The following is a 23,344-nucleotide window of genomic DNA, read 5'->3' on the forward strand; positions in this document are numbered from 1 at the left end:
GCATGTATCATATTATAAATTATTAACCATAAGGATGATATAGGGGGACAAAAAACATAATGCATAGGGGGAAGTTGTCTGCACAAACAAAAAAAAAAGCAAAATTTTCCTAACAAACACAAGAAGTTAAAGAAACCATTAGGGGTGCTTCAGAATCAAAGCTATATAACTGAGAGGCTCCACTAGCCTTCAAAGGAATGTGGAGAACTGACAAGGGCTTCTGAGCTAATGTCCAATCCTCACCTTCTTGTGGTGAACCCTGTTGGGTATCTACCAGGATACTGAACGAACGAGGATAGGTTGGCAATTTGGGATTTATCCAACCAAATTGTATTCTTATTGGCTTAAACCAAAATTTCAAATGATGGTACAACACGACAGAATTTCATTCCGGCTGAAGCATCGCCCGGTTAAACAAGGCCCCCGTTGTTTTCGCCAAGGAACCAGGGCAAACAGCGAAAAGTCATTTACTGGAACAAATCCGAAAACTTACCCCAACTCAACATTACCAGAGTTCAAGATCAGTACTATCAACATAAGAAGCCTCAATGGCAAAGAAATGGAGCTAGCTGAAGAATTGGATAAGTACAAGATCGACATAATACGGGTGACTGAAACAAAAAAGACAAAAACTGGTGAAATCTTTTTGAGCAATAAATACAAAATGTTATATTCAGGCAATGACAATCAAGGAAAAGAAGGAGCAGCTATAGTGTTCAACACTAAATATGAGGCTAATCTTCTTGAATGGTAGGCAGTCTCAAGTAGAGTGATGTGAACAAATATATGAATGGGGAACTGGAGGAGACTTATTTGTGCATATGGTCCCAAAGAAGGTTCCACTAAGGTAGAAGTGGAGGAATTTTTTGAGGCTTTAGAAAAAGGAAAAGTTGGTCCTTGTTGGGGATCTAAATAGCAGAGTAGCAAATGATTGTCAAACATACAAAATATTTTGGAAAAATTGGAGAAAAGAGCAAATCTAATAATAATGGCAAATACCTGTTGGATTTCTGCTCAGGACATGGACTAGTTATTACTAACACCATGTTCCAACATAAAAATGTGCACAAATTCACATGGAGAGAAGAGGCAAGGAATAAGAAAAGTCTCACTGACTGTGTTATTGTTGATAGTGATTTTTTCTCCCTGGTGCAGGACACCAGAGTGTATACAGAGGATTTGAAATTGGAAGTGATCACTATTTAGTCTTGTGCAGGATAAAATTGGATTTCATTTTGAAAAGCAGAACATGTAAGAAAGTTTAAAGCGAATAGAAGTTGAGCAGCTCTCAGATGTGAACTGTAGACAAAAATACACAAAGACACTCATGAGCAGTTGAATTAGAGATACCTGCCTAGTAGCGAGTAGCACCCTCTTTTGCCTTGATGACGGCAGCAATGTGGCGTGGCATGGACTCCACGAGGCACCGGAAGCGTTGGGGAACCAAACTGATCCATGACCACTGCACAGCCTCCCACAATGCACAGAGATAGGTCAGAGCAGGGTCTGGGGCGTGCATCACTGTCTCTTGATAGCATCCCAGATGTGTTCAATAGGATTGAGGTCAGGGTACCACGGGGGTCAGCCAAGCATCCTCATGTCCGTGGAGTGTTCATCCACCCACTTGGCCACAAATTGGGAGGGGTGGGCCGGTGCATTGTCTTGCTGTATATACAGGTCTCCTGCAGGGTGCTGTAGGCACAGAAATGGGTGCACATGATCTGACAGCAGGTCCCTGTATCATTCGTCGGTGAGGGACAATGGTAGATGTACCAGGGGACCCATTTCATCCCAAGTAAACAGTCCCCATACAAGGATACCATGACCACCACCAGCCTGAACTATACCTGCTGGCACGAGTGATCCATCGCTTCATGTGCTTGGCGACAGACTCGTACCCTGCCATCGTCATGTACCAATGTTTACCTCGGCTCATCAGTCCAGGCGACCTTTTTCCATGGGTCGAGGGTCCATAGCGGTGTTCCTGCACCCATGCTAATTGTTGTGCCTTGTGATGTGCAGTGAGCAGAGGTATACCCTAGATGGGCAGTGGCTTCTGTACCCCATAGCGAGGAATGGTTCTGGATGGTGTGGCTGCTCACACGTCGTTGTTGTCCAGCATTGAATTGGCAAGTGATCTGTGGCACTGTGTCCCGTCTATCTGCTGTTACCATCCGAGCTAGCCGACGCTGTCCTCTGTCATCAACACGTTGTACACCATGGCAGTTTTCCCTAGCAGCTGTGGTTTTACCTGATTCCATGTACTCACAGTACACTCTTGACACAGTGGCCTGTGAAAAGCCCAGTGCCTGCACAACTATCTGGCTGTGATCAAATTCCCTGAGATCTCGAGTCTTCCCCATTCTGTGCTTGACTATTACTCAGAAGGTCAGTACAAGGTCTGATGACATCCCTGTCACGTGTCGCTATTCCATACGTTGGGGCGACCACAGCACCATTTCACAAACATTGCAGGTATCTCTACTCAACTGCTCATGAGTGTATTATTCAAGAAAAAATGAAAGAGAGTGAGAATAGGAACCAAACTTTGGAGATTCAGTGGCAAGTACTGAAGAAAACACTTACTGATTTAGCCAGAGAGGCATGTGGTGAGGTTGTCTGCAAGGATAGAAAAATCAGAACTCAATGATGGACACAGGAAGTTAAAGAGGCAGTGAAGGAAAAGAAGAGAGCACATCAAAGTTCCTGGCAAATAAGTACGCTTATGCTCTTAGAGAATACAGAGACAAATGTAAGAAAGCGAAACACTGTGTAAAACTGGCTAAACAAAAGTCATGGGAGGACTTTGGCAAGAACATAAAAAATAAATATCAAGAAGGTGGCCAGATATTCTGGAGGTTGTTGAAGAAACTCAGAAATGGATGAAAGAGTGCTATAAAAGGAATTAGAGATGATAAAGGTGATATGAAAACTGGAGAAAAAGATATCCTTGAAGTATGGAGTAATTACTTCGAAAAATTGCTAAATGAAACAAGCAGTGATGACAGCACAGTGATAAAAACACTCAACAGGCATACAGTCAGGAATACATATCCATACTTGAAGTAGAAAAAGCTATCAAAAGCCTGAAATGTGGAAAAGCAGCAGGAGTAGATGATATTCGACCAGAAATACTCAAATATGGAGGTATAAAAGTCTTACGGTGGATACACTGCATAGTTCAGAAAGTCTGGACAGAGGGACGAATTCCAAATGATTGGAGTAGAGAGCTCTCATAGTACCCATATATAAAAAGGGAAATAAAACTGAATGTGAGAATTACAGAGGCATTTCATTACTGAGTGTTTCTGGTAAGATATTATTATTACATGACACCTCTAGGGAGTCCAAAGCCTCATCGAGGGGGAAGGCACCTACTCCACAACTCTCTGTCTATATATGCAAGTATACTTGAGAAAAGGTTGAGAAGGACTGTTGAAGGGAAGCTTGGTGATTCTCAAGCTGGATTCAGGCCAAATAGAGGCTGTCAGGATCAGATTTTCACTTTACGACAAATAGTTAAGAAATCATGGAAATATAGCAAAGATCTGTATTTAAGTTTTGTAGATCTGGAAAAGCTATATGACAAGGTACCAAGAGAAAAAGGTATTCAAAATGCTACAGTTATATGGAGCATTATATCAAGCAATACTAGTCTTTATTTGAGTTAAGTCATCAGTTAGAATTGAAGGAAGTAGAGGAAGGTGGTTTAATGTTAAATCTGGTGTCAGACAAGGATGTACATTATCCCCTCTGTTATTATCTATATGGATCACATTATGAAGGAAAGTGGTATTAAACCTGATATCAAAATCGGAGGTGTTAATCTCAGCTCTTTGCTTTATGCAGATGATGTTATACTTCTAAATAAATCTGCAGGAGTCCCTGACTAAATTGAATAAATGTTGTAATAGATATGGAATGAAGGTCAGCATTAAAAAGACAAAGACAATGAAAATATGCAGAAACATTGAAAATATCAACTACATTGTGAATGAAGAACTTATAGAACAAGTAAAACATTTCAGCTACTTAGGCACGATTTTTAGTGAAGATGGTAAATTAAATATGGAAATAGACAACAGAATCAACAAAGCTGGCATGGTATCAAGTCAACTGAATAAATTTATATGGAATAAGAGATAAAATAGCTAAAACACTAAATTAGCAGTATACAAGACAGTGTTCACATCAATTTTAACTTATGGATCTGAGAGCTGGGTTAGAAGTAAACCCGTGACCAAAGATTAGAGACCGCAGATATGATAGTCCTGAGAAAGACAAGGGGCATGAACAGTTGCATCAATGGCGATATCATATTAAAAATGACGATATTAGAAAAGAACTTGATATTGTCAGCATCCCGGAATGCATTAGGAGAGCTAATCTAGGTGGTATGGTCACCTAAGCAGAATAGAAAAAGAAAGATTAGTAAAACAAGTGTTCTCTGCCAGGTTGGTAGAAAAAAGACCCAGAGGAAGACCAAGATATAAGTGGATTGATACAGGAAAAAGTGCTTTAGAAGACAGAAATATAAGACATGATAATATTGGAGTCTTGACAGGTAATAGATTTGATTTGGAGGAAAATTGTAGATAGGAAGTTAGTAATGATGGAAATTTTTCATGTAGTACTATCACATCCTGTACACCCCTTGAGGGTATATATCAGGAATTTGATGATAATGATGATTTAGGAAAAAAAAAATATGCAGAAAGTTCCTGGAAAATAAGTAGCAACCTTAAAGAATATGGGGGAAGGGAAGCTGGTTATGAGTAAGGGTAGCATAATAAATATCACTGACACAGAAAATCAAGAAGAGAAAGAAATATCATAAATGGAATTTATGATATTTCTTTCTCTAGATCACGAGGGTGATATAAAATATGAAAATAAAGATCTTCTAAACTACTTTGATTTTTTTTAAAATATTAATTGTACACAAGAGATAGTGCAGAACCTATAGTATAAAAGTACGGGTGACCTTGACCTATGTTGTCCTCGACATGCATCGTTTCGACTTTACGGCAGTAATCCCATAAATAATTTAAAAAATAAATTTCGACTTGAAGCAGCGCGACATAAAATTCAAATGTCATGGGCGAACTTGTTTGTGAGCGTGGCGGAAGAATACACCATTGCATGTTTGTTTGGGAGAGGTGGCATCACTTGGATCCCAGCATATACTCTTTGGGTACTGTATGCTATGTTTACATCTGCTCTCTCACTTTTGTGTTTGTGTTTTTTTTGGTGACTTTTTACCCTTCAATATGGCTCCCAAACGTAAGGCAGACTCTTCCGATGGAAAAGGAAAGCCATTACATTAGAAGTGAAATTAGACATTATTAAAAGGGCAAAAAAGGGAGAAATGGCAACGAACATTGGCTGCGTGTTGAACTTAAGTCATACCACAGTCGGGACTATTATCAAGGATAAAGTTCGCATCCTTGAACATGTGAAAGAATTGGCACCCATGATTTAGGCTATGGTAATTCCGACTTGCATCGAAAATCGCCTTATGTCAGTCCGTAGGAACAGATCTCTGACATTACTCGCAGACCCCCCCCCCCTGTACTGTAGTTTGTCTACAGGTTAAGAGCAGAGAAAAATTATTGATGTTCTTCTCGAACAGCTGCAAATTATGATTCTTGGGACCATTAGATAACTAATCTGCAGGGAGTAGATTAGTTATCTAATCTACTCCCTGCAGATTAGTTACAGACAATGAAAGAAGATGCATTTGTTTCCTTGATTGTTACATGTGTCAAGCAATCACTGAAAATTTGTAAAAACTAGTGAGCAGTAAGTTTATTTTAATTAAAATTAGTTACTTGATGCACTGACCTTCACATCAAGGTCATCATCTGGAGGTAGCCATGCAACTAAAGAAAGCACTGGTCAAATCATACTCATATGTTGTGCTCAAATATGGTTACTCAGTATCCATAACAATGAATAAACTGTTGAAAGGATCCATGTTAGAGGTTTAATGGAATATTAACAGCACTGAAAAAGGATTAAAACTAATTTTAATACTTCCAATATTTCGTCTCCGTCACAGAGACATCTTCAGGGATTACAAGAACTTTTTGTAACAACACACACACACAAAAACGAAATATTGGAAGTATTAAAATTAGTTTTAATCCTTTTTCAAAGCTGTTAATATTCCATTAAACCTCTAACATGAATTCTTCACAGCACTTAATCCTCAACAGACGTGTGGAAAGGATCAGATATACAGGAAAACCTCACTTAACGCGAATTCGATATGCATGATAATCAGTTAGTGCGAATGAGTGAAATGATAATTTTTCCCACTTTAAGCGAGGAATTAATCAGTTAACGCAATTTTTTACATTATATGAAATTTTTTGTTGCTAATCTGCCATAAGTGGAAATGCTGGAAGTCATTAAGAGACACAAATGTGGTGCTAATAATACAATGATTGTGCAAGACCTGGCATACAGTGAGTCTACAGTTTGGAATATATTAAATACGAGCAAAGAAAAGTTGCTACTGCTTCTTTAAGCATGTAGATCACCTGAAATAGAAGACATTTAATGATCAAGATGGAGCATCTTCTGTCACTCTGGATTGAGGATTATAACCAAAAAAGAATATCTCTTAGTACAGGGAATATTTAGGCATAAGCTCTCAATATTTTTACCTCATTGAAAGAGACCAAATTTCAAGAGGAATGTGAAAGCTTTACTGCAAGTTTAGGATGATTTGACCATTTTAAAATTTGAACTGGACTGCATAACATAAGAATAACTGGGGAAACTGATAGTGCGGATAAAGATTTTGTGGTCAAGTTTCATGAAGAATTGCAAAGGATAATTCAGAAGGTACAGGGATACACTAGAACAAAGGTCTCTGATTGACTTCTTTATAGTCTCAGAAGACCTATTTTCCTCAGTGTTGGACGTTCATGTGAGAAGAGGGGCAGAACTGTCAACTGACCACCACCTTGTTGTGTGCATACTACGGCTTCAGAAACCAGATGCTACCATCAACGCTGGTAGTCCTCAGCAGCTATACCGCATGAAATGGGAGACATTGGATAATGAGGCTGTGAGGAAGAATTTTGCAGATGACATTTCCTCCAGGTTCAAAGAGATTCCCAAGCATACTGCAGATGTTGAGGAGGAGTGAAAGCTGTTCAGAACAGCTGTCACTGCCTCTGCACTCTCATGCTGTGGCTTGGCGTGGCAACAGGCAGTGAGAAAAGGACACCTTGGTGGAACCAAGAAGTCAAAAACTGTCCGGGCAAAAAAGGAGTCCTACCTAACATGGCTTAGAGTCAGGTCACCTGAGATGCGTTTGCAGTATGCTGAGGCACAAAAAGCTGCTGCTGAGGCAGTAAAGACAGCAAAGCAGAAGGCTTGGGAATCCTTTGGAGAAAGATTAGACTCATCCTACGCAAATGCAAACAAAGTATGCTGGCAGACCATCCACCGCCTTCGAGGGAGGAAATCGTGCACAGCAAGGGCAATTAAGGCCTCTGATGGTGCACTTTTAACAACTGAGAAGGATATCCTCCACAGATGGAGGGAATACTTTGAGAGCCTTCTTAACCCGGGTGGCCCAGCAGTTGTGAACATCCAAGAGGTGCAGATCGGGGCAATGACTAGTCTCACAGCAGAAGAGGTCCATTTAGCAATAAAATCGCTAAAATCGGGCAAGGCTGCTGGAGATGATGAAATTTGGCCGGAAATGCTAAAAGTCTTAAATCGAGATGGTGTTCTCTGGCTGACTTGAGTGTGTCAGGCTGCTTGGATATCTGGGCGAGCACCAAAGCAATGGCAGACAGGCATAATAATACCAGTCTTTAAGAAGGGAGACCAGAAGGATTGCAGTAACTATCGTGGCATCTCTCTGCTCAGCCTGCCTGGGAAAGTGTATGCTAAGTGCTTGGAAAGACGGTGCAGGATCATAGTTGAGTCAAAGTTCCAGGAAGAAGAACAATGTGGCTTTCGTCCTGGTAGAAGCACAACTAACCAAATCTTCACTTTAAGGCAAGTCTTTGAGAAATCTTGGGAATATGCCAAGAATGTCTACACATGTTTTGTGGACTTGGAGAAGGCATATGACCGGGTTCCTCGGGATAAGCTTTGGCAAGTAGTATAGGAGTATGGAGTGGATGGCCAACTATTAGCTGCCATCAAGTCCCTGTATGAATGCCCAGAGTTTTGTGTCAGGGTAAACAGCACAAAGTCTGAACCTTTCAGTCTCCATTGGCCTCTGCCAAGGGTGTGTTCTGCCACCCCTCCTTTTCATAATATTTATGGACTGGATTGATAGGCACAGCCGAGGCAGTGAATGTGTCAGAATTGGAAGATGTAGCATTGGACGTCTGCTTTTTGCAGATGACCAAGTTCTGCTTAGCTCTTCCACAGATGACCTCCAGCGGACCCTGGATAGGTTTGTAGCTGTTTGTGCAGATGCTGGAATGAAGATCAGTGTGGCCAAAACTGAAACATTTGTGGTCTCAAGACAACCATCCCAGTGCACTCTAAATGTAAGTGGAGTAGTTTAAATACCTTGGGTCCATATTCACGAATGATAAAAAACGTAGAGCTAGATACTTGAATTGGCTTAGCAAGCTCAATATTGTGGGCGCTTGGCCGTTCGGTAGTATTGATGTGGGAGTTAAGCCAGAAGGCAAAGCTGGCTGTCTTCAATACAGTCTATGTCCCCATCCTCACCCATGGTCATGAGAGTTGGATAATGACCGAAAGAATGCGGACACGAATCCAAGCGGCTGAAACGAGGTTCCTTCAAGGGGTTGTGGGGCTGACAAGACTCAGAGTCAGAAGCTCTGTAATTCGGGAAACCCTCAATACTCAATTGCTGCTTCTCTGTGTTGAGAGATCACAGTTACATTGGCATGGGCACCTGGTCAGAATGCCACAAGAGAGGCTCCCTCAGCAGGCCCTCTTTGCCAAGCCAGAGGGTGGGAGGCCACGTGGAATGCCAAGGACTCGCTGGATAGATTATATCCAAAACCTTGGGTGGATACGTTTGGGAATCCCACCAGAACACCTGAGCTTGGTGGCAGAGGATCATGACCATTGGAAGTTCCTCTTGCAGCTGTTGCCCCCACAACCCAATTAGGAAAGATGAGCCTTGAAGATGTATGTATTCAGAAGGTGATTATAACGATCGGCAAATATTCAACATTGATGAAATTGGTCTCTTTTGGAAACGTATGTCAACAAAACTTTCCTAGCTAAAACTGAAGCATCTCAACCAGGATACACAGTATCTAAAGATCGTCTTACACTTTTATTAGGAGGCAATGCAGAAGACGATTTTAAACTCAAGCCTATGTTAGTTTACTACGTGCAAAATTCAAGATCTAACATTATTGAAGAAATCAGCACAATTTAAAAAGAACCTGGATTTAATGAACTGGATAATGAAGATGTGAGAAACTTGCTCGATTCCCATTCAGAATATTTAAGTGAGAATGATCTTCTTCAACTAGAAGAACTGCATGCATACAAAGGGGAAGAAGAAGAAGAATGCAAACAAGAAGAGAATGTTACGACAAAGAAGTTAACTGCAAAAGATCTTGGGCTAGTTTTCAATCATACTGAGCATGATAAGGAAATTTTGTTTGATGCTGATCCTGATATCGTACGAAGCTTCGAAGTCTGCCAAAATCTTGATAAAGCGATCTCCAGCTATTGCAAATTGCATAAGAAGATCTAAAAGTCGAGTAGGATTCAAATCTTTACTTAATTTTTTTGTAAAAAAGTAGCTGAATCAAATGTTTAGACATTTAATAAAAATATAAGCAATTGATTTTTACTAACTTTGAGGATTTTATCCTCTAATATAGCTTATACTGTAATTTTTTTTCCAAATTTACACTAACTGATGGATGAATTATAATCATTCCTATTGTTTATTGTGTTCGCTTAGCTTGCATTAATTGATGGATTAATTAATCACATTAAGCAAGGTTTTCCTGTATTAAGACAATATCAAGACTGGAATATTGGCTATGGGGGGGGAGAAATTTAGGAAATATAGATTGCAGTTCAGTAGATACATGGAAAGCAAGTGATAAGAAAGATGTTTAAAAGAGGAAAAGGATTTTACTAGACTGATATTAACAGGAGTTAATTAGAATATGGTGTATGGGAGAAGAACAAGCAACCGTTCCTGGAAGTTGCGTAAGGGGGGAGTACATTTTGTACGTAGAGAGAAGTCTGTGAGAAGACTGGAATATTGGCTATGGGGGAGAAATTCAGAGAATATAGACTGCAGTTCAGCAGATATATGGAAAGCAGGTGATATGAAAGATGTTTAAAAGAGGAAAAGGATTTTACTAGACTGATATTAACAGAAGGAGTTTATTAGAATAAAGATGTGATGAGGAGGGGGGGGGTACATTTTGTACGTAGAGAGAAGTCTGTGAGTGGAATGCACTGCCATTGTGAATGCTAAAAGTATGAGAGAGTTTAAGGTTCACTATGAGAGAAATGCTGTTTGCTTAGTGAAACCTCAAATGATGAATCCGATGAATCCATGGAGGTTTATAATAATAATTATAAACAGATTCATTTCCTGATCAGTGGTGGCTCGTCCATAAGGACTGCAACCCCTCCAGTATAAAATGAAAGTTCTTGTTTTATTATCGCCGTTCTCAAATTTTTATATATTTATCTAAAAACTATTATTTTCTTGTTTGTAATACAATACTGCTCAAAAGTATTTTATATAATTCGTTTTGTAGCAATAGTTAGGGCTAGAGCTAATATCAGTACTGGCAAGTATACTCAACGCTGGAGCCGCATTCAATGCAGACTGCACCAAACTGCTGCTTAGTGGGGATAACGCATGATTTACGTGCAGTTTGGGCTGGTAGCATTGCAGCCCAAGATATGTTGCTACTACACGAGTACAAACAACACAAATTAACATCATTGTCATTAAAATGGATCTAAAAGCCATTATTTTCTTGGTTGTAACACAATACCGCTCGATAGTATTTTATATAATTAATTTTGTAGCAATGGTTGTATTTTGCAATAATCAATGCGCTGTGCAGGCTAGGGCTACTATCAGTACTGACTAATATACTCAAAGCTGGAGCTGCATTCAATGCAGACCGCACCAAACCACTACCTAGTGGGGATAACACAGTGGGGGGTGATGCATGATTTACGTGCAGTTTGGGCTGGTAGAATTGCAGCCCCACTATTAAAAATTCTTATGAGCCGCCACTGACAATAATAATAATGCAAGCTAACCTACATCTCACTCAGCACACAAACTAGATCCACACATCGCATTTATTTGGTACAGGCATTGCAGCCCTTAATGTGCGAGAATGGCATAAAAAAAAATGAATTAACTAACAGCTGAATTTAGTCTAACATTTTAGTGGAGAAAAAACTTAAATAAAATTTTTATATCAACCAGTTAAGTTTATGCAAACTGGAATACACAGATCATAAAATTATTATGGAGTAATGGATTAACATTTACATTAGAAAAAACACTTATCAATTTCCTGATATGTATCCCTAAGGCGTGTTCAGGTTACTATGACAGCCCTACATGATTAAATTACATTATTATTAATCTCCTATCAACAATTTTCTTCTAAATCAATCTATTACTTGTGAGCACTCCAATACTGTCATATCTAACATTTTGTGCTTCTAAAGCACTTATGACCACCAAATCAATCCACCTAGACCTTGGTCTTCCTTCTTGCCATCTTGGCTTCAAACACATTTTCTAACCTTTCTTCACCCATCCATTCTATTTAAGTGGCCACCTTTAGATTAGCTCTAAGGTTGGACACTTAAACATTCACATTGTTGAATACTAATAATGTCAAATTCCTTTCTAATATCTTAATTTTTAAGATGATTTTGCCATTAATTCACTCTCCTAATTTTTTTAGAACCTCATATCTGTGGTCTCTAGTCTTTCATCAAGTGCTTTATTTCTAACCTTAGCACACTCTCCCTTGATGAGTCTTTGGACTCCCTGGAGGTATCACATACTACTACTAATAATAATAATATTAACTTAAAACTGGTTTAAAGACTGTCTTGCATACATACTGCTAGTTTAGTGTTTTGGCTAATTTATCTCTTATTCCATAGAAGTTTATTTTGCTGGCTACCCACCATAGCAGCTTTGCTTATTCTGTTGTCTATTTCCAGATTTAACCTGCCATCTTCACTAAAAACTGTGTCTAAACAGCTAAATTATTTCACTTGTTCTATAGGATCTCCATTCAGAATGCAGCTGAAGTTTTCTATGCTCCTGCCTATTTTCATAGTTTTGGTATTTTTATTGCTCATTTTCATGCCAAATTTGGTACAGTTGTTATTCAGTTTAGTTAGTGAAGCCTGGAGACTTACACTACATGTGTTTAGGAGTACATCATCATCTGCATAAAGCAAAGAGCTAAGTTTGACATCTTCAATTCTAATATCAGGCTTGATGCCACTTTCTTTTATAATCCCTCGATGAGTCTTAATAGACTTGTGTTTCTTAGAAAGGACCTCCCATGATGAGTCTTTTGACTCCATGAAGGCCTGAATAATAATAATAATGTAATCCATATAGATGATAAATAAGAGTGGAGATAATGCACATCCTTGTCTTGCCCCTGATTTTACATCAAAAACCATCTTCCCGTATTTCCTTTAATCCTAATTGCTGACTGACAACTTAAATATAGACTGCGTATTGCTCTGTATAAATGTTCCATTCATCCCATAAAGAAACATTTATAATTTGTAGAATTTTCAGGCTGAGTTTTCTACCCATTGTTAATGCAGTTGAAAAGTGATAACACAATAAGAACAACACTAATTGTAAGCATATGACAATACATGCTATCAACTGCAGGAGGATAACTCCATCTACAACTATAAAAATTAATGGAAATAAATTTAAATAATTACAATATTAAGAAACATAGGAATGAAGGTGGCAGAATTTTCCTCTTGCAAAGTAGGTAAACCAACTAAATACATGCAATTAACAGACATAATACACTTCCCCTAGCCAAACTTAGTTATTTCAGCCATAATCCCAACCAAATCAAAATCAATCAGCTAACTCCTTTTATTCCCGTATAGGGAGTAGGCGAGGCTGTTTTAGCCCTATCTAACTTCTGGAGACTGAGTGGGCAGTTCAATTTCCACTGGTAGCCAATCAGAGATAGCTGGCCCAAGGCTATCACTAATTAATTAAGCAGCATGCAGTGAAGAGAGACAGCTCAACAAGTGCCGCCATCTTGTGGTCCCTAACCCTTACACAATATATTTAATGTCTGAAATAGTGTGGGTTCTACGATTGATTTTCTCGAGTTTATGGGATGAAAAATCCGCTTGCCTGTGCCAGAGATAGACTAAATCAGGAACCGGTCAAAAAAAGGCTTAGAAAAATTTCCTCTAGTCGCCGACTAGATTCGAAACCGAGAAGTCTTCCTTCATGTGGTCAAGCGCTGTGGTGTACAAACGTCACATCCACTGAGCTACACAGGCTCTTTGCCCAAACCAAAATTTCTTAACCTATTCATGAGTGAAAGATGCAAGAACCACAAAACTGAACTTGAATTGTAAGCAAGTTTCAAACTAGAAACTGTGTGTTTCTACTCTGACTCTGTTGCATATTAATGATTTCTATAATGAAAGAAGCAATGAATGTAAAATAAAAAAGGAACTTTATTTTTTAGCTTATATTTTACTAGTCTATAGGAGGACACTAGGATGCCACTTAGTTGAAGGGACATCAAAAGTTGTTACTAAAAACATAAATTTTATTTTTGTAGTAAAGTAGCAATTTGCATTTTGTTGTAGTTTGGTTTATTTCTCATAACTTAGCATAACTGAGTGAGTGAGATGATTTGTGTATTAGAAACAGACTTATTTTATTATTATTTCAGCAATATCATTCGCTGTAAGCAATTCGCTTACAGCGAATGATAACGTGGTGGTACAAACAAGACTGGCTCATCACGCACTACAAAAATCAAACATAATTAATGCTGTACACTTTTCAAGAATGGTACACTGTCATGAATGCAACGTGTATATATGGTGTAATGTGGAGAGACTCAACATGAAACGAGAGAGAGAGAGAGGGGGGGGTATGGATATGTTGAAAGTGCAATATTATGTTGAACTATGAGTTATCGATAAATGCAAAACTGCAGGATGGAATGAAAGAGTGCATAATTATGAGAGCAAATAATCGTATGAATCACAGAATAGAAATAACTGCAAGAGCAAATGAAGGTATCAAATCATGGAAATGAAGCAATTGCAGGAGCATGTGATTGTATAAATCATGGAATGGAAGCAAGCAGGACTACAGAAGCAAAAGAAAGTAAAGCTGAAGAAACGAAAGCAAGTAACACTGTAGAAGCAAAGGAAAAGAATGATAGACTGACAAATAGTGTAACTGTCAGGATGCAAGACTTAAAAAATGATTTGATCAGAATGAAAAGTGAAATGAAAAATATGCATAGTGAGATTAAGTTTGGTGGATAAGAATGGGCAAGTACAAAAGGTTAGGATGAAGGAAACCAGAGAAAGAGAGATCAAAAATGATTCAAGAACAGCAATGTATAGAGATTCTGTTATTAGAGGTGTGGTAAATGAGAGATTCCATAAGGTGTGTGTTTTCCAGGAGGGAGATTTAGCAGGATAATTGATGCATTAGACAAGAGAAGCAGAAGAACAAGAGAGCTGGTGGTGGTTGTTGGAACAAATGACTTGACTAGACATAAAGAGCATGTAAGGGATATCAGGAGGTTGTTGAAGAGAGTGAAAGATAAAGGTGTGGTTGGAAAGGTGGTTGGTGTGTTGTCTAGGTATGATAATGGTGAGTTAAGATGAAGAGCAGGGATCATGAATGGTATGTTGGCAGAACTGTGTGAGGAAAAGGCAATGGATTTTGTGAATGTATAGGATGCATTTGAAGGAAAGATGGAAATGTACAAAAGTGATGGGTGGTATCTGAATGGATTTGATGCAAGTCAGAGACCACTGCTGCAAGGAGGAACAAATGATGTGAGCAAGAGAGCAGATGAAGGAAGAGGTGAAGCAGAAAATTAGGAGAGAGGAACTGGAAAGATTGAAGTGATTGTAAATGAGAATAGTAGTGCTGCGAGTAATAATAACAGAATAAGAATGCAAGACGGTCAAGGAAATGGGGGGGGGACACAATATAAGGAGAGTGACTGTTAGAAGTAGTAGTGTATGGGGATAGTCAGTATGGGAATGAGATGGTCTGAAATGTATGGAGTGTAGTTGAGGCTGAGGAGACAGATAGGGAGAATGATGATAAAGTCAAATGGGAATGGTTAGGTGTGGGGAAATCACATACTACAAGTGACATTGGTAGAAATGGTTATAGACCTAAAAGAAAATTGCTTTGTTTATTTACATGTGTGTAAGGAGTATCAGAAATAAGGAATATGGAATGGTTTCCCTGATTGAGTATATTATCCCAAAAATTGTGATGATATCCTAACAGGAATGGAAATGGAAGGATATGATGTTTTCTGTGAAGCCAGGATAAGAAAAGAAGGGAGGAGGTGATAACAGGCAAATTATGTCTACAGAAAGTGGAGATGCAAAATGTAAATAATGGCAATGGTTTTGAGTTGGTATGGTGTGATGTGGAGGTTGACAGAAAAAGATTTAGTCAGATGCTGCTATAAGCAAGAGAATGTGGAGGGTGGTGATGTAGAAATGTAATAGTAACTTTGGTAAGTGAACAAGGGAAGAGTGATTATTATGAGCGATTTTAATTATGACAGTATAGATTGGAATGAAGAGATAGTATTTGGAAATAAGGAAAATGAATTTCTCATATTCTTGAGATACAACTATCTTAGGCAGTATGTAATGGAAGGCACACAAGGATCGAGAGTTTTAGATCTGATAATTTCATCTGAGGATGCGATTTGAATGGAGTTTCGCACCTCCCTCAAGTTGGTGAGAGTGATCAAGAAGTAATCACCTAGGTTGTAGATAGCCATATGAAGACTTTTGTGAGGAAAGGATATATGTGAAATGACAAGGCTGGTGATTATGAAAACCATAAGAGACAGCTCGGAGCTATAGCACAGAATGAAGCATTAAGCGGCAGACAGATAAATAATGCATGGGAACTGACCAAAAGAAAAGATATTTAACAACATCGATGAGTGAATGTATTCCAAAGATCAAAAGACTGAATAAAGTATAAATTAAATTGCCTTAGTATCCCATAATGCAAAGCACATCCTTACGGACATGTATGATGCTATGCATTATGGGAAAGGTCACTACCCAAACTGTCTGGGTAGTGATCTGGTGAGACCTCAATAAAGGTCGAAACCAGTCTGGGTAGTGACCTTTCCCATAATGCATTGAATCATACATGTCCGTAAGGATATGTGCTTTGCATTACAGGATACTAAGGCAAGTGAGGAAAGGTCACTACCCAAACTGTCTGGGTAGTGATCTAGTGAGACCTCAATAAAGGTCGAAACCAGTCTGGGTAGTGACCTTTCCCATAATGCATAGAATCATACATGTCCGTAAGGATATGTGCTTTGCATTACAGGATACTAAGGCAAGTGACGTGAAGTCATTAGCCTCTATATACGAGTTGCCCAGTCCTGATATTTCAGGTGCAAACTTTGTTTGCTTACACTTGGATAAAGGATTAAACCTAGTGAGAAATTACTTCAGGTGCAAGCTTTGTTTACTTACGCTTGGATAAAGGATTAAACCAAGAATATAATTTCTTGGCATCTTTAATTTATAGTATAACTAAGTGGAGAAACTTCCAACTGAATAAAATAGATGCATAATGTGGAGGCAGGACATGATGAATAATGATAGCAATCAATTGCAAGAGAAGTATAAACAACAGGACAGGAAGGTGACTCAAGCAGAAATTAGCAAATCAGGCCAAGAAAAATCATGTGGCAAGTAGAAGAAAGAATGATTATGGTGAGGTGATATTAACGGATGAAAATGATAACTGCTGCAGAAGATATCACTGAGATATTCAGTGAACAATTTATAAGCGTGTTTCATCCTCATCAGGGTGAAAGCATGAAACACTCAAGTATGTAGAGGACACAGGAGAGGATGGATTAACTATGAGTAAGCAGGTGGTATATGAGGAAATAAGCTTGATGTCAATAAGGCAGTAGGATTTGAAGACATATCACCATGTATCTTCAGGGAGTGTTCCAGGGAATAGGTAGTAGTGCATGCCTAGTTAATAAGTCTTACAACAGCACAAGTTCCAAGAGAATAGAAAGAAGGTAAAATTGTTCCATTGCATAAAAGGTGATGATGAGGTTTTGACTATTAATTATAGGCTAGTCTGTATATCCAGAGTTGTGGGTTAAAGTACTGGAGAGATTGGTGTGAAGTACAGTAGGATACAGAAATGGGTTGCTGTTATCAACCCATTAGTCTCTGTAGTTGTCAGCATGGGTTTGTTAAAAGGAGATCATGTTTTACCAACTTATGTACTATAACAAGGTGACAAATGTCTTGGACAAGGAAGATGCATATACAGTGGTATACTTAGATTTTGCAAATGCTTTTGATAGACTGCTGCATGACAAGCTGTTAAATAAACTGAAATGGATGGGATTAGATAACAGAATAATGAGTTGGATCTGTGACTGACTGTCAGATAGGTATCAGAAAGTTGTATATAGAGGGTGCACTATCCCAAAAGAGGGAAGTCACTAGTGGCATGCTGCAGGGATCATTGTTGTTCAATTTGTATATTAATGATACTGGGATGGATTTAACTGGTGATATGAAACTGTTTGTAGATGATGCAAAATTGGGAAGAGCAATTCAGAAAACTGTGAAAATACAGACTCCTGTCAATCTCAATTTTTTTAAAAAGTAGGTTACATCATTATATGTCAGATGGTAAACTAACCTCCAAAACATAAATTTGGTGCTTAGTCAAGATATGCATAACGTGGGATAATTGTGGGTGGTTTGAGGACGGGAAATGTACAGTTATTCTCTAATGATGCAAAACTTTGTCATGATATCCTTTTTAATAATAATTAAAAGTCACATAAACAATGCAATACAAAAATACATGAACTGCAAGTCACTCGAACTATTATAGATTAATACTGTTTAAAAATATCAGAAATATACATCTTTATATATAGCTATTTTTATTAGCTTGAGAGTATTACTGCCCAAAATAGAAACTACTGTTATCTGTAGTTTTTATTATTATTTGGTATCTACATAGAGTCCAAAGACTAATTGCAGGAAGCTAATAGCATAGTTCACAACATACCTTATCATGCCACCCACAATCTAACTAGAATTTCACTATGAAAGGCAGAAGCTAACCATTATTCACACAGTACCTATCATACCTCTCTGAATAACCATTATTCACACAGTACCTATCATACCTCTCCTTAAACTGATTCACTGATAAAGAACTAAAAACCACTGTAGGGAACCCATTCCACTCATTCACTACTCTGGCAGCAAAAAATCCAGACCTCACATCCTTGCTAAATTGAAGCTTTATTCAACCTCCAAATGATAATCTCTTGTTCCAACTAGAAACTTGCTACAGCAGAGGAGCAGTGAAAAGGAGAGTATTAAGTAGAATATGATGTTTTCCTGCAACCAGAATAATGGGATATCAGATCTTCCAAAATTCTCATAATTGTATTAAAAATAAAATAACACAAAACAAATATTTCTCTATATGTTAATACTGAATTACTTTCCACATAAGTAGTATTTTGTTTTTTTTATTTTCAGTGATATGACTGGCATCTGCAATAACTTAAACTATCATGCCCTGCGGCAGAGATTTTTTTCCCATAGCTTACCCCCCCCCCATATTTAATGATTTGTGATCCCCTAAAAGCTTGAGATCCGGATGTATTTGCATGCTTCGTTTACACCAAGTTATGCCATTGTTGATATCCCTTAAGCACTTCGACTGAGAAGGTATTTATTTCCGGCTGTACTTCTGGAATCTCTCCGACAAACTGAAGCGATACTTCAAAAATAAAGAGCAGATATATGCACTTCGCATCATGGCATATACCTAAGATTCGTCCAGGCAGTTCTGAGGTATGATAAAAGCGCCAGAGTTCTATACACTGGAGCTCCACTGTGTGTGTGTGTGTGTGTGTGTAGGAGGGGAAATAACAAGAGCTAAACGAAAAATTTTATCAGAACATCTTTTTCTCTGAGTAGGTAATTCAAATTTTAGCTTGGAAGGTACTGAGTAACAAATATTGAAGGGCAACCGGCAAATATTTATTTTGATTTTTTTAACATTCAATTTACTTTCATCTCTCACACAACATTTATTTCAACTTTTTCCCATATTCGTTGTCTTTCAAAATAATATCGATAGGTGTCTTTTTTTTTTGTTGTTATTTATATGAAAATTTGCATTCCCCTCTGATGACTGGGGGGGGGAGGCATTCAGTATCACCGTCTCATAGGAGCCAACAGTAAGGAGAGAGAGAGAATCTGGTTAGAAGGCGATGTTCACCAGTGCCTCACTCCAATCAGCTACGCCAATATTTGGAGAAAATGTTTCTATGCATCTTAATCAAAATAATAATCTTATCCATGTTTGCTATTCCAGTTAAAAGTAGTGTGTAAATGAAAAATTAAGATTTTTTTTTCCTATGGCATAACGTACAAGTATTTTGCTCTGCCATATGTAATAATCCGATTCTGAAAATTATATTTCACACAAAACATGAATTAATTAATTCACAAATTCAAATTAAAACATTAGTTTAACAATGCTTCTGCAACTTTAGAGATTAATCCATATTAAAACATGTCATTAACTTACCTTCAGATCGCCAACGATAAGTTGAAATAGGCCACCAAGGGCACTACATTCCTTTTCCACGTTGGTTTCCATTGCTTCGTGAAATATTAAATAGAATGGATGAATTAATATTGTCCTGCAGCAATAAAACGCATTATACACAACTTGATTTTCATTTCCACAACAAACACGCACACACAGAACTGCTCTGTTTATTTCAATTAAAAGTTTTAAGAGCCGTTTACCAAAAATAAAATATATAAACACTTAGAATGGTCATTATTAACGCTTTTATCGTTCCTACACTTTCTGCTAAACCAAAATATCTTCATGAATTATTCGAACTTCATAGGAAAAGATGGGAGTTCTCCTGTTTCCTAAAGTCATACAATTAACTAAAGCAATCAAAGATAGTGAACCAATTACAATTTCATTATATAATAACTTGATTAAAAGTTCGTTAAATGCATTATACGAAATGAAATATTTTTCTTGAAAAAAAATCGGATTACATTTTTGTCATTTTTCTTCCCTGATTGTGGACGCTTGTATCGGTAATCAAATTTCGGGAAGAATAGCAGCCAATACCTGTCAAAGTAGTTCACCGAGGTAAGTGCGATGGCTAGTGACTGTTCCAATGATATGTAGCATGATAACAACGAGCGAGCTTCATTTACTTTCAGTGTCAAAAAAAATCTCTTCCCACTTCACTGCCAAAAAACAAAAACAAACAAACAAAAAACACCGTAGAGGCCAGTGCTCAAATACAGGCTAGGTCATTCCATTTTCAGCTTTTCGCATATAACATGCTCATTGTTAATCCAAAACACGCCTTTCCAGTTTGACAGCACTTCGCATTCAGGTAAACATTCTGTTCTCATAAGGCGCATCACAATCTTCACATACTTAATCCAAAATATTCATTTGTATAACATCTCACATTAGGATCATCTCATTTCAGTTGATACGGGTTCATAACCAACTTCGAATGAGAACTCCATCACTAGAGCTGCGCTTCCACGGCCAAACGCAAGGTTCAATGAGTAATGTATTCCTCCCCCGGGCGTCCCCACACCATAAAAGTCACGTGACAGGCGTTATGCTAGCTGATGCACATCTGAAAGAGAAGTTTAGCACATCGCACAGTACAATAAACATGGTGATGCATTATCTCTTACGGCCTACACACACAAATTCGTAAAGTCATATAGCTATTTAATGTCTTAAATGTGCATGTTAAATAACTTGAACATTTAAGAAAGCAGCGATTTATTGCAGGATATTTTTAGAAGTTGCTTACAATTAGCATTTTGATATTTGCTGAAGAAATAATGCAGACATTCAAATTGCAGTTTCCTAATATTTCAACAGGAAGTATTTAGAAAACTTTTACTAACTTAAAAGGAAAAACTATATACAGTACAGTATATGTGCGTGTCTGTATGGGTATATACTTGGACTTTTTCAGCTAAAGATAAACAAACTCAATACTCTGGTAGAATTTTTTTTTTTTTTTTTTGATTCCCAAAACTTGGGAGTTTCATCCTGCATACAGGCCGAAGTAAATACACAATTCGCAGAGAAAAAGTACAATTAGTGTCGATAGATGATATTGGCATATGTAATGATGGACACTTACGTAGCATATACACTGAGTTAGCTTTGCATTAGGAACACCCACCTAATTCGCCAGCCTGGATGGTCGAGTGGATAGCATATTCGCTCTCCAGCCAAAAGGCTGCAGGTTCAAATCCGCCGTGGGCATGGATGTTTGTGATTATCTGTGGAAATACAAGTGGTGGTCAGCGTTGGTGTAGTTGCGGTCAGTTAGTGATTGAATAGTGGAGACGGAGTTGTAGAGCAGGTGCCCTCCCTCGATGAGTCCAACTCCCTGGAGGTGTCAAATAATAATAATAATAATAACTCGTTGGTCCACCTCTCTGTGCAATCACGCCTCGCAGACGCCTAGGAACAGTTTCCACAAGGTGTCGAACATCCTCTATATGTAACTCGGCCCATGTCTGCTGCAGCCAATCCGTCAGTTCATGCTCATTCTGTGGAGAAGGATCAGCAGTTCTCACATCCCGTTCTAGCATATCCCACACATGTTCAATTAGGTTACAGTCAGAAGAGTTTGGGGGCCAAGGCGATGTGGCGAATTCGCTGTTGTGTTCCTGAAACCACTCGGTAGTTGCACGAACCCGATGACAAGGTGATTGTGCTGTTGAAAATCGCACTGTGGTCGGGGTAGACCTGCAAATCTGGATGGAGACGGTCGGCTAACAGAGCACCATTCAGTGTTTGTGGGATGATAACCACGGACCTAGGAAAAAAGTTCCTCAGACCATAACATCACCTCTACTGGCCTGTTGAACTCCAACTGTGCAACCAGCAGATAGGGCTTCATGCTGTTTATGCCAAATACAAACTCTGTCATCAGCACAGTGCAGCAAGAAATGAGACTGATCACCCCAGACGACCTTCTTCCATCCTCCAAGGGTCCATTGCCAAACTTGGTCCATAAGGCATTGTTTGCAATGCCTGGCCACCATTATAGATACCATTGTTGGTCTCTGCCTGTGGAGTGAAGAAAGATACAGTGCATGGTGCATGTGAAAATGGGTCGAACTGCCCCACTGTTGTGTTGGTGGGTGAGCTATGTGGCTGTTGCACGTCGTTGCTGAGATACCAGTTGTGACACCTGACTCTCACCTCTAGAATCAAGCACAAGTGGCCAAACAATGCAAGGCCACCTGTTGGATGTGTGTTCATGGGTTAATCCAGTCCTGTACACCGTTGATAAAGTAAGTGAGCAACCAACAAGTATGGCTGTTTCCGAAATACTAACACCAGGGTCATACTTACACTTTTCCTGAGGTGGGTGGGCCCCAAGGAGCTAGAGTGCTTCAGGACCCTCTCTCATTGTTTAGGGCCCTTAAATTGGTTTTAATTTTTGAGCCCCCAGCTATAGCCTCTTGTGCCTGTGCATAAGTATTGCACCTGCCCTCTGGACCCCAACTATCTTCCTGCAGTCAAATTGGCCACCAGGTTTTCCTATTACTGCAAAAGTTCACTGATTACATACAGAGGATAGGTGTGCCCATTTATAGTAACCACACGTGATGTTGATATCACGTGATACTCCCTTACCGAGTCGAATATATAAATCGGGTTAGGGTGTTCCTACTGCAAAGCTAGCTCAGTGCAGGTAATAGTGTTTTGTGCATATGGAAAATTAGGTGGTACAGCAACCAATTGTATGAAATGGAGTCCCCTCCAGTGACTGAGTCCTTGGATGTCCAAGGACTACATATAATATTATTATCTGACACACACATCTAACCATAATACAATATATTACTGTCTGAAATAGTGTGGATTCTATGGTCGATTTCTTTTAGTTTATAAAAGAAAAAACTCGCTTGCCAGTGCCAGAGACCGACTAACTCAGGAAACGGTCAAAGAAATGTTTAAAAAAGTCACTCCATGTAC

General features: G+C 38.6%; 1 protein-coding gene across 1 annotated transcript in view; it reads right to left on the reverse strand.

The window, feature by feature from the left end:
- Nucleotides 1–20,901, reverse strand: part of LOC150100909 (protein MTSS 1-like) — a 499,461-nt gene extending 478,560 nt beyond the window's left edge. Inside the window, exon 1 of the mRNA XM_090401934.1 lies at nucleotides 19,874–20,901. Coding sequence (XP_090258060.1) covers nucleotides 19,874–19,945 — 72 coding nt within the window. The 5' untranslated portion in view covers nucleotides 19,946–20,901. The remainder of the gene's footprint in view (nucleotides 1–19,873) is intronic.
- Nucleotides 20,902–23,344: the final 2,443 nt, after the last annotated feature.

Source organism: Typopeltis vanoorti, chromosome 12 (genome assembly GCF_054136105.1).
Source record: "Typopeltis vanoorti isolate ZY-2024b chromosome 12, IOZ_Tvanoo_1.0, whole genome shotgun sequence".
In the NCBI taxonomy this organism is placed as follows: domain Eukaryota; kingdom Metazoa; phylum Arthropoda; class Arachnida; order Uropygi; family Thelyphonidae; genus Typopeltis; species Typopeltis vanoorti.